General features: G+C 40.6%; 1 protein-coding gene across 12 annotated transcripts in view; it reads right to left on the minus strand.

The window, feature by feature from the left end:
- Positions 1 to 15,782, minus strand: part of TRPM3 (transient receptor potential cation channel subfamily M member 3) — a 418,053-nt gene continuing 402,271 nt past the window's right edge. For all 12 annotated transcript variants that reach the window (XM_083701876.1, XM_083701865.1, XM_083701870.1 and 9 more), the window contains 4 exons: positions 14,420 to 14,619; positions 11,829 to 11,961; positions 4,581 to 7,484; positions 1 to 3,452 (listed from right to left, as the gene is read on the minus strand). In XM_083701876.1, coding sequence (XP_083558002.1) covers positions 6,038 to 7,484; positions 11,829 to 11,961; positions 14,420 to 14,619 — 1,780 coding nt within the window. In that variant the 3' untranslated portion in view covers positions 1 to 3,452; positions 4,581 to 6,037. The remainder of the gene's footprint in view (positions 3,453 to 4,580; positions 7,485 to 11,828; positions 11,962 to 14,419; positions 14,620 to 15,782) is intronic.

The raw sequence follows: 15,782 nt of genomic DNA on the forward strand, positions 1-15,782 counted from the left end.
TATGTTGTATTAATGGGTTTTATTTTCTTACTGACAATTGTTACAATTTTAGGAATTTGCAGCTTGCTGCTACTTGGTGACAGACATATGATAAAACTAGTAATGAAATACCTTATTTGAAAATATATAATTATATCAACCAGAAATGCTATAGGTTCAAGACCTTCATCATTCAATACTTCATTTCATATAATATTAAAGTGCTATTAAATGAACATATTGGAAAATAATATAAAAGACCAAAATTGTTAATTCATTCTAACTGGATTCATTGTTACAGACAGGCAATATTGAAATGTTAAACTCCATAATAGTCCAAAGAAATTAATGGAACTATGCATGCATTTTCATCGGCACAAAATAAGACTGAAATTTAAGGTAGAAGAACTATTTCGGTCAGCATACTATTATTGTGAAAGAATAATGTTATATAATTCAATATCTAAGACAAGTGTATATCCAACTATAGAATAGTATCATTTACGTAAACTGGAAACAACAGAATGGATCACTATATGAAAATATTTTAAAAATACTGTACACAGTTTCCTTAATTGTCCAGCATATGTAAACAAACAGCTAACTCAACTGAGTTTTAAAATATTACTTTAACATTAATTATCTTATCTTTTGCATAACATGCCAGTTTGTTCTTTCACACTATCACAGCTCACAGTGGCTCATTAGATAATTATACATCAGCTCAAAGACAGTGGAGCTCTACGGAAGAAACGGAAACATACAGTAGCTACAGATGGTGACTCCTTGCCCAACAAATGCATTTTCCTTTGTATGTATCATAGCAATCTGGCTAGCAGAGCCCGTTGTTCAGTGTAACATGTGCTGTATTATTGAACGTCACTGACAAATAAGCATATGACTATATAAGTGCAAAGTCCAATGCTCTTCTGTAACGTTCATTAATTCAATCCCATGCCACCACCTATTTTGTACACACCCCCCTTATTTGAACATCTGAGGATTATCTAAACCAACTTGTGTGCTCCCATCTAATCTCATATCATGGTGGTCCTCCTGCTCACCTGATACTAGATTATTCAGACATTTATGATCTAACCCAGCCTGCAAGCATCTGGATAAATGAGGCTGAACTTTATGATGTACATACAACAAGCTGTGGTTATAAGATAAAAGATAAAAGTTTATTTTCACTTTAGAAATTAACATGATCGATAGTACTGAATACTCAAAAGAGGATATTGAAAGCTCACAAAACTTGGAAAAACAGGAGCCATTCACAGTGGACCTCAGAAGGGGTATCAGTTTAGAGATAATGGAAACAATTCCAGGAAAACTATATTTTGTAATCACACTGCCTGTTTCAATGCATATTTTGTGTGCCCATCTACAGAAAGACATCTTTTTGAAAAAAGAAAAGCTCCACCTTTGCTCTCTGCAAATACGCTACCCCTATGGAATTGGCAACATAGGCAATATATATTGTAAGTGAGAATTTTACTGCTGAATTACTGCTTGAGTGAAGTGCTGCAGTTTGTTAGCATAGATATGAACATACCCAAAGATTCCTAGTTCCAGATCCCTGGAGTTCAACTTCTTGTTTAATAAAGTGCTATAGGCTAATTTTCACACAGACTCTGGTCCAGGAATCTCTAAATTCAGGAGTCTAACAAAGAAGCTATGGGGGGAAATGACAGAGTGTTCATTGGCAGTCTTGCTGATCATAGTGGGCATGTAGGCTTGTAGAGTTAAAATGTGTTTTCACAAGTGACACAAAGATTGCAATTTTGTCCCTAAGACTTGTAAAACTGATAAATGTAGTGATACTGTATGCAAAAAGGGAGACACTTTTAAATTTGACTGATTCCTAGAAAGGAATTCAAATTATCTGGTGGGTGCCTGCTTTCTTGTCCTTGTGAACAGAAATACTTTTAAGGCCACTTAAAACAGAATTCATTTTTGTTGTCACATTCATGTAAAAACTCACACTAGCTTTTGAAAAGAGCACATAAAGATGGTTCACATGTATTTTGTTAACAAAACCTACAATTTTTGCGCATGCTGGCCATTAAGAAAAAATGTGGTCCATATTTTTGTATTTTAGAATTCAGTGAGAATCCTGGTGTAGCCTTTAAAGCACCACTGCTGATTGCCCGTTTTTGTCATAGAAATTCCAGCGATTTGACCTTTCCCACATTAGTATATGGACTGGAAAGGGTCACACTCGTTATTTTAGTCAAAGAAATTTACACCATGATGACAGTGGTAAGATTGGTGGCATTTATGATGCCACCTAGATATGCTTAATATGGGATAGAAAAGTGTCACTGAAGAAAAACAGAAAAATGGGCAAGTGGTTTTCAAGAAAGCATTTGAAGAGTTGTTTTATAGAGGTAGCTTCAGCTCAGGTTAAACTGAACTGTTCTGCAGAGTGGACAGGTGGGGGGAATGTAATGTGTTTATATCATAATTCCGCGATCCAGGACAGTCTAGGCCTTAAGCAGAATCAAGACAGAGTGCTACTCTATTCTGACCAACTCAAAATAGACCCAATTTGACAACTGAAGAAGCATCCAAATACTCTCAGTGGGAACGGGATCCAAAACTGTTCAGCAGCACATCACAGATTAGGTTCTAGTGACTAGTCTCTGGCTGCTTAGCCTGGAAGAACTGTGGTAAATATGAAAGTAGCCTTAGAAAGTAGCATTGCAAGCTGAAAAGGCAACAATTCCTTGCCACAAATCCTAGATGTACAGACAAATGCATGATTTACACACACACACACACACACACACACACACACACACTAACTGTCATCAGCAAACACCTATCTGAAATCCCCTCAGGCAGGGATGGGAAGCTGCATTGGGGGAAATCTGCATTGGGAAAAGAGTGGATGGGCACTTTTAACTGTCCTTTCCCAAAGCTACTTTTCTAAAACACACGCATACTAAGAGGCATCAGAGTCCGTATAATGTGAAGTTAGTCACAAAGACAGAGGTAAAGTTGGACATTTGAAATAGACTGCCAAAGAAAATTGCTTCATCCAATCAGCACATCTGAAGTGACATTTGCTATGCATTCAAGTCAGAAATTCTGTGATGAGTTCTTGTTACAGAACAACACACACTTTAAAAAGAAGGGGTAAACAATGGATTGATAAGGGGTAGAGACCTTTGGCTGGAACCCAAGGAAGTGAGGAAGTTGCACAGCATCTTGTCATTTAAACCAGCATGCAACTCTCTTGAGTGAATGCTGCTGCTCCGAATGCTTCCCTCTTCACGACCACATGCTAGTAGTGTCAGAGGAACTAGATTAGAGTAATGCAGATCTTCAGAGGGGTGGTTCTATATGGTGCTTTGTTCTCCAGATAAGTCCTTATAAACAGTTAGGCTGGGGTGGCTAAAATTATCCAATTAATGTGGTCACTGGCCATTGGAGCTCAGAATAATTTTCAAAATCTCCTTCAAAACCTCACATATATGGGGGGGGGGGCCACCAGGTAGCGCATTGGGAGATGGCCGACAATAACATCTCTCCGACCCACACGAGGTAAATTAAGAGGCTGCTATGGGAAGTATGCAGCCTTCCCGCCCCCCCCCCAAGGAGATGGGGGGGACTGCCTTGCCAGCGGTATCCATAACGCACCCCTTGGCACAAGCCCTCAATGAGGTCGGCTCTTCCTGACGCTGTCTCCAATCAGCGCGTGCTGGTTCGCTTTAGCTCGAAAATATAATTGGAAACATATAATTGGAAAGAAGCTAAAGCACATACATCAAGCAAAGTTCGGGAGATAAGACTGCTGTTACCGGAGCGACGGATGGGACAAATAAATCAAGTGATGAACCACCATTAAGAGACTGGTATGCTTGGAGTGGAACAGAAGGGCGGTGGAGGAAAAAACTTTGCTTTTCTTTGTCTTATGTGAATATTAATAACCCTCCACCCCAGAAAGAAGATCGTTGCATTTTATTAATCACAAACAGGAATTCAAGAACTGTGTGGAGTGGATTATAAAGAGATGACTGGTAAACAATGGAGAACAGAGGAAAATTTTATTACGCAGCTTTAAATGGCGTCTCGCTAAGACAGGCTTGTCTAAGAAAGACGGGGGGAGGAGGATCAGGATCATCGGAATGTGAATGATGATTGGAATGTGATCTTAACCTGACAGAGCCCTCCTGATATACTTGGCAAGCCTGAGAAAATTAAAGGACAGACCGAAGATAATTTTTTTATGGAAGTGTGGAATGGCTGTCCCTAAGTGATATGATCTTTGGAGAGTGTAAAACCCACACAGAGGATGTCTGTTTCCAACCCGCTTGTGAAGATTATCAGAGATCGCAAAGAAAGGAATATATGATAACAACAAGAAGATGAAGAAAGTAATAAAGAGACTATCTGGATAGAACTGGATAGAACTGTTTAATTAAAGCAGCAATATAAGTGATGCTTGGACCCCCGTTCGGAGCTTGATGTATGGGTACCCCCAACAAAATTTAAAAATCTGGCTGTATAATATGGAACTAATGTGATTTGGAAATAATGTGATTTGATTGGCCTGTTAATAAAAATTATTATTATTATTATTTTAAAAAAACCTCACATATATGTTGTCAGAAACAAAAGAGAATGGCACATTTACAGAGCGGGTAGCAGCCCTGGCATATTGCTAAGTAAGGATTAAACTATTTCTCCAAAATCATTTCACAATTAAGGTTTTCTTCTTCTGAATGGTACTGTGCTCTTTTTGCTGTATTAGCCCCTTGCCTAGCACGAACCACATTTAATCCTTGCAGCCCCAGAGGGCTATTGCAAACATGGTTGGAGGGTGGGCCTGAGGGAGACAGAGGGGGAGATGGCTCTTGCATACCAGGGCAGGGTATTATTGTTTCGCTATCTTGCCTTTCTATACAACGGAAGCATACTTAAAGGAATGGCTTTTGCAGTTACCAGAAATGTTAATTTCACTCTGGTGCTTCAATTAACTTCTAAAAAGGATTTGTTTTGTCACAGAACATCATTCAACATCTCCAGCTGTTCTGTGCTCACCCAAGTTCAGACCACACGATACACATACAATACTATAAACACCAAAATGTTCAGTTATAACCATGCCTTAAAATGAAATAATGGCAGCTAAATGGAGGAACTGGTAGAAGAATATGGCAGTGACAATGAATGAAAATAGTTTGAAAATAGTGAATGAGATGGGCATGGTGCACAGAACAATGAGAACAGGATGCCAGTTCTTCTTTTTTACTACCTTCTCACTATGACATTTTAACAAAGTCCTGTGAAATACTTTCTAAACTGGTACCCGTGCTTAAAAAAATAAATATTTACTATTCCACTTAATTACATTCCTCCTGAGCTTGCTCAACAGTGCTAAAAATCCCATTTAAAACAGGAATTCATGTGACTATACATAAATTCTTCCCTTTCCCTCATGCTGCTATACAAAAGGCATATCTTTTCTTCCCTTCTTGAAAATATAGACACTTGTGCCACTGCAAGTTAATACAAAAAGGATACAGGTGAATGGTGAGCGTGTTAGCTAACTTCTTTTTACAATGATCAGGCAGAAGTATAGGGATGTGAGAAATCTGGGGAAAGTTGACGGCTACTTTGTTTTCAGTTTCTGTAGAGTAATACAAAGATGCCCTCACTAGCTGTCACAGCGATGGTACTGAGGTGGAAACCAGCATCGTCAAAACACCCTCTTTGTATGCATGTTATTTTGTTTCTCTTTCAAACCAATATATCCCTATTTTGAAAGGCAGATTTCTTAAACTGCTCACCCATTTATTTATTTTTTAAAATGTCTCTATAATTTTTCCTTCCCCCTCCCCCTCCCACTAAGTGCAAATGCCAACTAGGTCAAGATACAGAACCTCAGTGCTTGACATTGACGTTATGAAAGTGCTAACTTCACTGTTGGCAGATGCCAGCTGTTGCTGACCTATAATGGTCTGAAGTTACTTCATTCTGCTAATGAAAAAACTGGAGAGCAGACAAGTCTCAGACAGTTCTTCTTGTTATGATGTACATATTATCTCTAACTATGCTTGCTCTCAAAGCTATGGAAGGCACCTGTTCTAGAGAGTCTTCTCATTGATAAGGTGTCCGACCTGTTCTCTGGTCTGGATGACTTGCTCCTCTGGAATGTACTTCGGAGGCTCGTTGCATTGCGCTGCCTGTCAAGTTTATCACTGATGGAGTAGCTTTTCTTTGTGTGTGCATACAACAAGTTGGACTCATCTGCAGAGTAACTGTTGGCCCTCTCTATTTTTGGAAGAGGGATATTGTTGGACAATGTTCTAGATGTATTGCTATCTTGAGATGACAAGGGAACTGCTTTTTTGTCTTTGGTTTCGGTATCCTCATTGTCAGAGCTTGGGTGACTTAGTTCCGCTTCCCGCTCTGGGTGACAGCATCCTAAGTCATCAATTTTGTCTCCATGAACTCCAGGAAAGCTTGACCTTTCTGCAATGGTTTGAGGAGCACTGACACACCTTGTATCAATGCAGTCTGTAATGCTTGTGTACTCTGCTGTTTTGACTGGCACTCCAAGGCTGCTGAAATAGCTCCGAGAAGGAGAGAACATGAAACTGTGAGATTTTACTATTGGTGCTTCCTCTAAAATAAATGGGGTTGTAGCCAGGTATCGGCTGCTTTTAGACCTCTCCAAAGTATGGTACATGGGAGGATCTGATTCCCATGGGTTTGAGCAATCTGCAATTTGTGAATAGTCTGAAGAAAACACTCTTGTTTCCATCGATTGGTCTTCATAATCAATACTCCTGCCAGAAATTCTATCACCTGGAGTACTGCTAACATAAGCACTACTGGAGACAACACTGGAAGCTATCTGAGCTTGGAGAGCTGGATCTCCAGTCCCAAGGATGTTCATTGAACTGTCAAGGGGTTCTATGACAGACTGCAGCTCATCCATGGCTGAGACATAAATATCTATGCAAGAGGAAGGCCGTCTGGAGTCCGGGGCAATTGACAGAGTGCTTGTAGGCACTAAAGAAGGGATTTTTTGCTCTTTTGAGACAGAGTGAGAACTACTGGCACGGTGGAGGCTGAGGGACCTTTCTTTGAAAATGCTTTCAAATTTCTCCAACCCACACTTGTCCTTCATGTTCACTGCATAGAAGGAGTGACTTCGCAAGCGGGGAATGACTGTTGGAGAGGTTGGTGACATGGACTCCTCCCCCGTGGGATCAATGCTTTCTTGAAGTTTGTATGTGTTTCCCTCCTGGCTGTTGAAGCTGCTCTGTCGGACAATGTAGGCTGTGTCAGTACAGTCAGAGGATGTTCGAGACCGTATCTTAGTGGCCTCCCCTCTGTCTAGGCCAGTAAGCTTATCTAAGGCTGTAGCCATTCGCCCTATCATGTCTTCCAGTTGAGCAAGCCGGATGTCTACAGTCTGAAGTGAAGCCTTCATGCAATGCTCTCGTTCATTCACTTCTTCTAATCGCATGGCCATATTCTCTACCCTACAAAAGAAAAGTAAAAAAGGAAGAGAGAGGAAAGCATAGTTAATTTCAGACTGAACAAATAGGTTAGTATGATTTACTAAACTTCAGGTTTCTTGCATCCAATTTAACAGAGTGGGAATGATGGTGCTAACATTGAAAGATTTTGAAGAGATATGGGATTTATTAATGGATTGGTTACAGTTCAACCAACTAAATGATATTTTCAAAACAGATAAAAAGAAAGGTTTTAGTTATGAGATTTCAAGATTTCAAAAAGATCTGTTAGAAAACAATATTAAATCACTGTCGAAAATGTATACACTCCTCTTGGAATGGCATACAAAAGCTGAACAGGTCAAGTTGGTAATGATACACTGGGCAAGGGATTTGGGGTATAATATTCAGATTTCAGATTGGGAAAGGTTATGGAAAACGGATTTGAAATTCACGGCATGTTGTATGCTGCAAGAAAACTATATGGAAATGATGTACCAGTGGTAAACTAGCAAAAATGTATAAAACAAGTACAAATACCTGCAGGAAATGTAAAGAAAAAGAAGGTACCTTTTATCATATGTGGTGGTCATGTAAGGTAATAAAGGCTTTCTGGGAGATTATCTATAATGAACTGAAAAAAAAAATGTTTAAAATAACCTTTGTAAAAAAATACCTAGCAGCTTTTCTATTAGGAGTTATAGGTACCAACATCCCAAAGGACCAGAAAAGACTTTTTATGTATGCGAGAACAGCAGCACGGATGCTACTGGCCCAGAGATGGAAAGAAGAAAGAGTCCCTACCAGAGAGGAATGGCAAGCTAAGCTGCTAGACTACGCTGAAGTGGCAAAACTGACCAGAAAGCTCAGGGACCAAGAAGACAAGAAATTGAAGAAAGAATGGGGAAAGTTTAGAATTTATTTAGGAGACCACTGTAAGCAGATGACAACATTAGCAGGATTTTAATCCCACTTTTAATGTAACAAATATTATGGACAATATGGATAAATGCAAAACATAGACTATGAAATAATACGCAGCTGGAAATGTTGACAATAGGACCCATGGAGGGGATGGGGGGAAGTCCCAAGATTCAAAGTAATCTCTTTTTATGGATATTTATTTGTGGTTTTTTTTAAATGATATTTTATTAGATTTTCTCATAAAAAAAAGATTACAAAGACAACAACAAAAATTAAACACAAAAAGAAAAAATTATGCAAAACTATGCAAGATAAAAAATAAAAAAGTAAAAAGTAAAAAGAAAAATAAAATCCCTCCTTTCAAATTCCCGACGTTCTTTCACTTATTTTCCTGACTTCCTCCCATCTCCCTCTTTGTATTCCATTTTAAAAAATTGTTCAGCAAAATTATGCAAAAAATACATCCTTATTGTTCAGACCTCTTAATTTTTTACATTGAGCTCATTGATTTTTTCTTATCCTCTTAATCCTAAAAATTATTGAATTTACACCATGTTTGACTTTTTGCTAAAGCCAATTATTCCTTTCCATCATCTCTTATTATTTCATTAGTATTACACTAATTCCATAAATATAAGTTTTTTACAAAAAGCATTTCTCATTCTAAGTTTATCCAACGTCCCTTTTTCTGGTTCCGGATAGTGTCAGTCCTTATATCATTATATATTCTCAGTCCGGTGTTCTAATATCTGAGGCCCTCAGGTCACTTCTGAGCCCCCTCTGCGAGTTTTCTTGTTTCTGTTTGTGGTTGCATACATCCTTGTTCCCCATTGGGTTCTTTCGCATTTTCTTCTCTTTCTCTTTAGGGAGCCAATCTCCGGGGAGTTCCGTATAGTAAGATTCTTGATTTCCTTTCATCCAATTGTCCCATTCCCCGGTGATGCACACCCCATCATTTAACTTGTAATCCAAAAAACAGTTGTTCCAGAAATAGTCTTCCACTTGTTTCACAGTTCCACCAGAGATAAAACTTTTCTTAAATCCAAAATTTAGCCAGTGTCCTCCAAGTTCCATTTCCCAATGTTGCAACTTTTGGTCATGTAGGACTTGAAGTCTCTTTATCTTTCGAGGTGCATTCACAACCTCTTCCATCTTTCTCTGCCCTCACACTTGCTCTGTTAGGCCAGCTTCCTGAGTAGATTGATGTGGAGTTTCTGTAACTACATTTCCCGTTGGCACCTCCTTGCTGACTGTAGCTGTTATATAGACCGTCTGTTGATTCATCAGGGAGACTTTCTCATCCAGCTGAAGCAGCACATCATATATTTTGTCCGGGGTAGATAAACTCCCTTTGTCATTTTGTCAAGGTCAGGGATCTAGTCTCACGGTCTCCCAGTTACAATGTTCTCTTTGTAGCTTGTAGCAAACACACTGGCAGGCTACCTCTAGGGGGTGTAGTTACATTTTAGCATCCATTTTTAAAATGTAACCCGCAAGGAAAATATTACTTTTAATTCTCCAATATTTTGTTTCCTTTCAACGTAAGACACACAGGCAGAGTGGAGCATTAGAGTTGTTTTTTCCCTTTCTCCAATTCTATCTGTCGATTTTTCTATAGTCAGGTTATAGGCATCACCGACGATTTCTTTCCTGTCACTCCGTCCCCAGATTAGGGACAATGGAAGCTTACTTTCTTAACACGCTCTCAGCAGGATTTAAAAGTCAAAATTTCCCCCCCTTTCCTCCTGCTGGCTGGGGGGGTTGATGAGTAAAAATGAAGGAAATTCCCGGCTGTCAATTTACCCGGCTTTTAGCTTGTAAGATTTTTGCTTTATACTTTATACAAGGAACGGGAAGCGGACTTCCTGTTTACGCTTTCCCGTCTCGGTTCAAATTCAAAGATATTTTTTAAGTCCAAAAGTTTCAATTATCCTACTCACGGGTTGTTGTTTAAAGTCCGAATTGTCACAGAAAAAAGGACAGCGCTCTCCGACATCGGCTATGCAGCTTCGCTCCACAGAAGTAGCGACTGACTCTCAGCACCATGTCAACCCCCGTCTCGCTCTGGAGCCCTTAATAGAGTCCCTTTGCTAAACGGGGGGGGGCGCAAACGGTGCCCGCCGAGTCCCACGGCCGCCGGCTTCTTCCGCCTGCGGTTTTTGAAAGGGTCCCCGCTTCGCTGCAGCGGTAAGACCCGATTTCTGTGGGGCTGTCTCCCTCTGGATCAGAGGGAGTCCGCCATTGTCGGAGGCGCCGCCTCCGGAAGTCTTTATGGATATTTATTTGACATTGTAATTAATTTGCATTTGTAAAATCAAATAAAAATGATTTCAAAGTAAAAAATTTGATATGGGCAGGGGGGGAGAGAGGAATTTGGTGCTTTGCAAAAAACCACCAAACAAACAACCCTCTCATGTTTTCTTATCCAGATATCCCCCAGGGTGTGTGCCTTCTGGATTTGTGTCTTGTTGTCCAAACTGGAATTGGGAAAGTGGTCGCTCTCCCACCTGCGAGGACCCTGCATTTCTCAGGACAGACCTCCTGCCCCTCCCAGTCAGATACAGAAACATTGCTGGCAGCCAAAATCAAATCCCAAGCTCTGCAGAAGGAGAGCCAGCTCTTGGGTTGCCTTTAAAAGCCTTAAGGGGAAAAACTAAGTATGATGGACCTGCATTCTGTGCCCTTAGAACTGAAGCAGCCAGCTGGGTCCAGGGCAAGACAAAGCTTAGGAGGACGTGGTTGGTTCTTTGGGAACCAGGAACTCTCTTCCTAATGACTGGGGAGAACAATCCCACCAGTGGGAAGAGTAGAGCAAGGGCCGATGGTGAGAGAGGAGGAGCCAAACGCCACTGCTTTTGGCTCCGCCCCTGGTTCCTCCCGAAACAGGATGTGAGGTCGTGTATACGTTGCACATTGAACACTTGTCGTTGGGCTGCTGCAATGTTTAGCACGAGTTGACACGTCTGACTCAAAATGTTGCATTATTTTACAACAAACTGATCTGTATAACTTTTATATCTTTATAATGTAAGGAGATAATGTTCAGAAAAGTGAACTGATAAGAAAAAAATCCAGAAGACTGATGCTTATGCAGTCAAGCATAAATAATTTTACCATTTCTGCATACTGGTTAAAAATTTCATTTTTTAAAATTTCATATTTAATTTTAATGGCTGAGCTACACCTTTAAATTATGAATATACATATGTTTGGAAGCCTCAGGATGTGCTACAATATTTATTAATCTACTTATTTAGGACAAACTTAACAAAAGAAATGAATAAAAAATATGATTTACAATTTTTTTAACCCTGTTTTTTAATTTTTTTTAAATCTACCCTAGTTTCTTGACAGTAAAGCCTTGTTTAAAGTTTTTTTTTCTTTCAAAAGTAACAAATTTCAAAATATACACTATGTAAGAAACCAAAATGAAAAATCTTTCACCTTTCAGAGGTAACTCGGATTCTTTCATCATTGGACGAATTGAATCTATCATCTTTCTCTCTGAAATACTCTTCTATACATTGTTCTTCAAAATCATGAACTTTTTTCAGTTCATCATCAGTTATAAAAAGCTCTGTAGAAGACATATGAGGCAATGACAAAGCAGCAGCTAAAAGAAGTTAATTAGCTATCATCACAAGGTTTTGAAAGGCACTGCCTATTTTGTGGCTTCAAAATTGCATATCCCCCCGCCCCCTGCCCCCACAAAGAAATCACATTTCAATCATTTTCAGGTTTGTAACATACATACGGTACACATTTCCATACATATTCCATACATATTTCAAGTGCCACACTTCATGCAGGACATGGTGGCTTTCAGTTTCAGGTTACAGACGCTTCAGGTTACAGACTCTGGTAACCCAGAAATAGTGCTTCAGGTTAAGAACTTTGCTTCAGGATGAGAACAGAAATTGTGCTCTGGCGGGGCGGCGGCACTGGGAGGCTCCATTAGCTAAAGTGGTGCTTCAGGTTAAGAACAGTTTCAGGTTAAGAACGGACCTCCGGAACGAATTAAGTACGTAACCAGAGGTACCACTGTACACTCTTTGTGCTCGTGTCCTTGTCAAACCGAAAGAGATAAAAGGAAGAATATGTTGCCTCATGTACAGGGTTAGCCAACCTTTTAGTTTCCAGAGGTTGTAGGGCTCCAGCTCTGACCAGGAACTAGGGAAACCAGAGGCGCCATCTTGTGAGGGAGATGGTGTGTGTGTGATGTCACGAGTGTCTCTTACAAGCTTTTTGAACTTTGGGAGTGCCCCACAACAAATATTGGTGCCCCCAAAAGGGTTTGGCCCCCAGGAGTTGGCACCTGTTCAGGGAAGTTTTTAATGTTTGAAGTTTTATTCTGTTTTTAGTTCTCTGTTGGGAGCCACCTAGAGTGGCTGGGGATACCCAGCCAGATGGGCGGGATATAAATAATAAAATCATTATTGCCTCTGATGGAAACTGTAATCCAGCAACATTTGAAGGGCACCAAATTGGCTCTCCTTGCTCTCAGCTGATTATTACTGCACACAAAAGCAGCTGTGTAAAGAAAGACCTGAGCAGTTGAGGACTGTGATGCCCGTTTCCCCACTAGTCAGGGTCCTTTGGCTACCCTACTAGTGTGACAGAGCCACAAAGGGCCTTGGCAACATCTAGCTCCGGTAGTCACATTCCTGCCAAAAAAGAAGGTTTTGGTGCAATGGCAAAAGGTCCCCAAAGAGGAGTCCTTAGGTAGGGAGTTTGAAAGCCAGGGCAAAGTGACAAAGAAGACCTTCTCCTGCATTGATGCATTTCAAAGGCGATTATACTCACTCTAATGTGTGGCATGCCATTGAAAAGTATTTGGAGATTGCAACTGGCCCAAAATGCACTAGTCAGGCAAGAGTTCTAAAATGCAATGGGCTGAAGTTCTGTTTTTTACATTTAAAGCTCTAATGGTCTGGCACCAGGATATCTGAAGGACCATCTCCTATTCAACACCATATACGTATGCACTGAAGCGATCTTTGGAGACCGTTCTGGGTCTTCCATGCAGTAGGCTGCTGTGTGGGACACAGCCTTCTCAGCAGTGGCACCTACATTGCGCAGCTTGCATAGCTCTCTCCCAGCTGGGTCTTGCAAGACTAATTGAGACTTGTTTCAGGGAGCATTTGAGATAGCCAATATGAACTTTTGCTCAACGAACTGTCATCCTATTGCTGCTTTTGTTTACATAGTTTTATTGCTTTTTTATTTGACTGTTTTATATATTGCTACTAAGCCACCATTTGGATCAGGAGAGACACCATGCTTCACTGGCAGATCCCATGCTTTTCATGCAAAAAGCTCCCAGTTCAATGCCTGCCATCTCCAGTTTAATGGATCAGGTACCAGGTGATGGAAAATATTTTCTTTTAGAAACCCTGGAGAGCTGCTGCTAGTCAGAGTATACATTATTGAACCAGATGGACAGATAACCTGACTTTGTATATTTCTATGGCTGCCAGCCCTACAAACTGCAGAATATGCCCTTTTGTGATCCTGCCAATGGGTGTGTCCTGTCATGCAATCACTCCAGATAGGGCCTTCTCTATGGTGGTGGAATCCTGTCTGTGGATCTTAGAAGTGCATCAGTTTTTGTTGCCAACTCAAGATGCACCTCTTTGCTCAAACTTTGTGTTGTTTTTGGCATCTATTAACACCAGAAATTGTAAACTTCTGGTTTATCTATAGCTAATAGCTATGGGTTATGGGTAGTATTTTTGTGATTTTATTGTGAATTGCCCTGTGATGCTAACTGAATTAAGAGCAATTTCTAACAGGAAGGAAGGAAGGAAGGAAGGAAGGAAGGAAGGAAGGAAGGAAGGAAGGACGAAGGTGGCATTTTACAGCTCCTAGTGCATGGGAAGGGAAAGTACATCAAACGAAGGTATATAAAACAAATGAAGTGCTAATGCCCTTGCTATGATTCTTGACTGCTCTCCAAATCAAGACAACTAAGCAGAGCTGAGTATATTTTCCATATGTTTATTGTATCTATGACGGAGAAGATGAATTAAACTTACTCAGTCCATAGTCCGTTTCATCAGGGTCGCTATCATGCTTCCGCCATCGACAGCATATGTGCTGAAATATCATAGTCATGTGACTGAAGATGATGAGCGGAGGGGGCAAGACTGGTCTTTCATGGAATGTCATAATAAGCTGATACCGCTGAAACTTCCATACTTGGTTAGATATCGATTTAACTTCAAAAAAGGTGTTGCTGAAGCAGAAGGAGAGGAAGAAAATGCCTTCTGATAAACAGAACTACCATCTAAAATTTCACATGCAATATAGGGGCCATTCCATACATTACACAGACATGAGTGTATACTCAGCAGGGATCTGCAGCTACTCATGGCTCTCTGGTAGATGTACCAGAATAGTGGCCTTTTAAAACACTTGTTCGCTTTATTCACATGTTATAATGTTAGTTTCATACTTTAAAAGAATCTTAGGGCTACATCTACAAAAGTAATTTCATGATGAGGCAACAGAAACAAAAACTTGTTGTATACCTAAAGCTTCTCAAATACAACTGTTAGGCCACCCACTTCAAAGACATTCTTTTTGCCACATTAAACTGTTTTTTTACATTATCTGGTGAGGACAACAGCAACATTACTCCTAGCTGTCATGTTCCCAAAATAACACAGGAAGCTTGGAGCTTATAGGAGAAGCTCACTCAAGAGCTCTCAGAAAAATGAGATAAACCTGGCATGGAAAGGGGCCACAGCATGGGCTCTTCCCACATGTGCCACCATCATGCTCAGCAGTGTTGGAAAGAGCAGAGCACTAATGCTCCCGGACCACCAATTCTGGGACAAGTAAAAAACTCACAAAACAGCAGTGCAACAGTTCTTAAGAGGTCCATTATTGCCTAGTCCACAAAGTTTACAGAGTAAGCTGAGCTGCTTCCAGGTTTGAGGGGCCCTCAGCTAAATGCCCTCCATGGGTCCAGGCAGCAGCGACAGGTGGCAACAAGGGGCAATTTAAATAGAGTGTATCATTCTGGTGCATTGTGGGAAATGGCAGCTCATGGTCATGAACTGGGGTCAACACTGGTTCATGCTCTTGGCTGGTGTGGGGCTCTGAAAGAAGCCCAAGGATGCTGTTGCTGGTCCTGGATGCAAGCAGCCTAGTAATAGTAATAGTAATATTTATACCCCACCCATCTGGCTGGGTTCCCCTGGGCTATGCGGGTGGGGGGCACTTTGGCTCATAACATGCACTGTACATGAGCAGTGAGGATTTTAGCTTCCTCCTAGAAACCAGTCCTCATCTCCCCCCATGAAGTGGCTCCTGATATTTTTCTTTAACGTAGCCCCAAGGCAGCTCCAAACTGACCAGAGTGGTGCAGGAAGGGGGCAGGCTCAGTCTCTTCCT

Source organism: Podarcis gaigeae, assembly GCF_964106915.1.
Source record: "Podarcis gaigeae genome assembly, chromosome: 11".
Classification (NCBI taxonomy): domain Eukaryota; kingdom Metazoa; phylum Chordata; class Lepidosauria; order Squamata; family Lacertidae; genus Podarcis; species Podarcis gaigeae.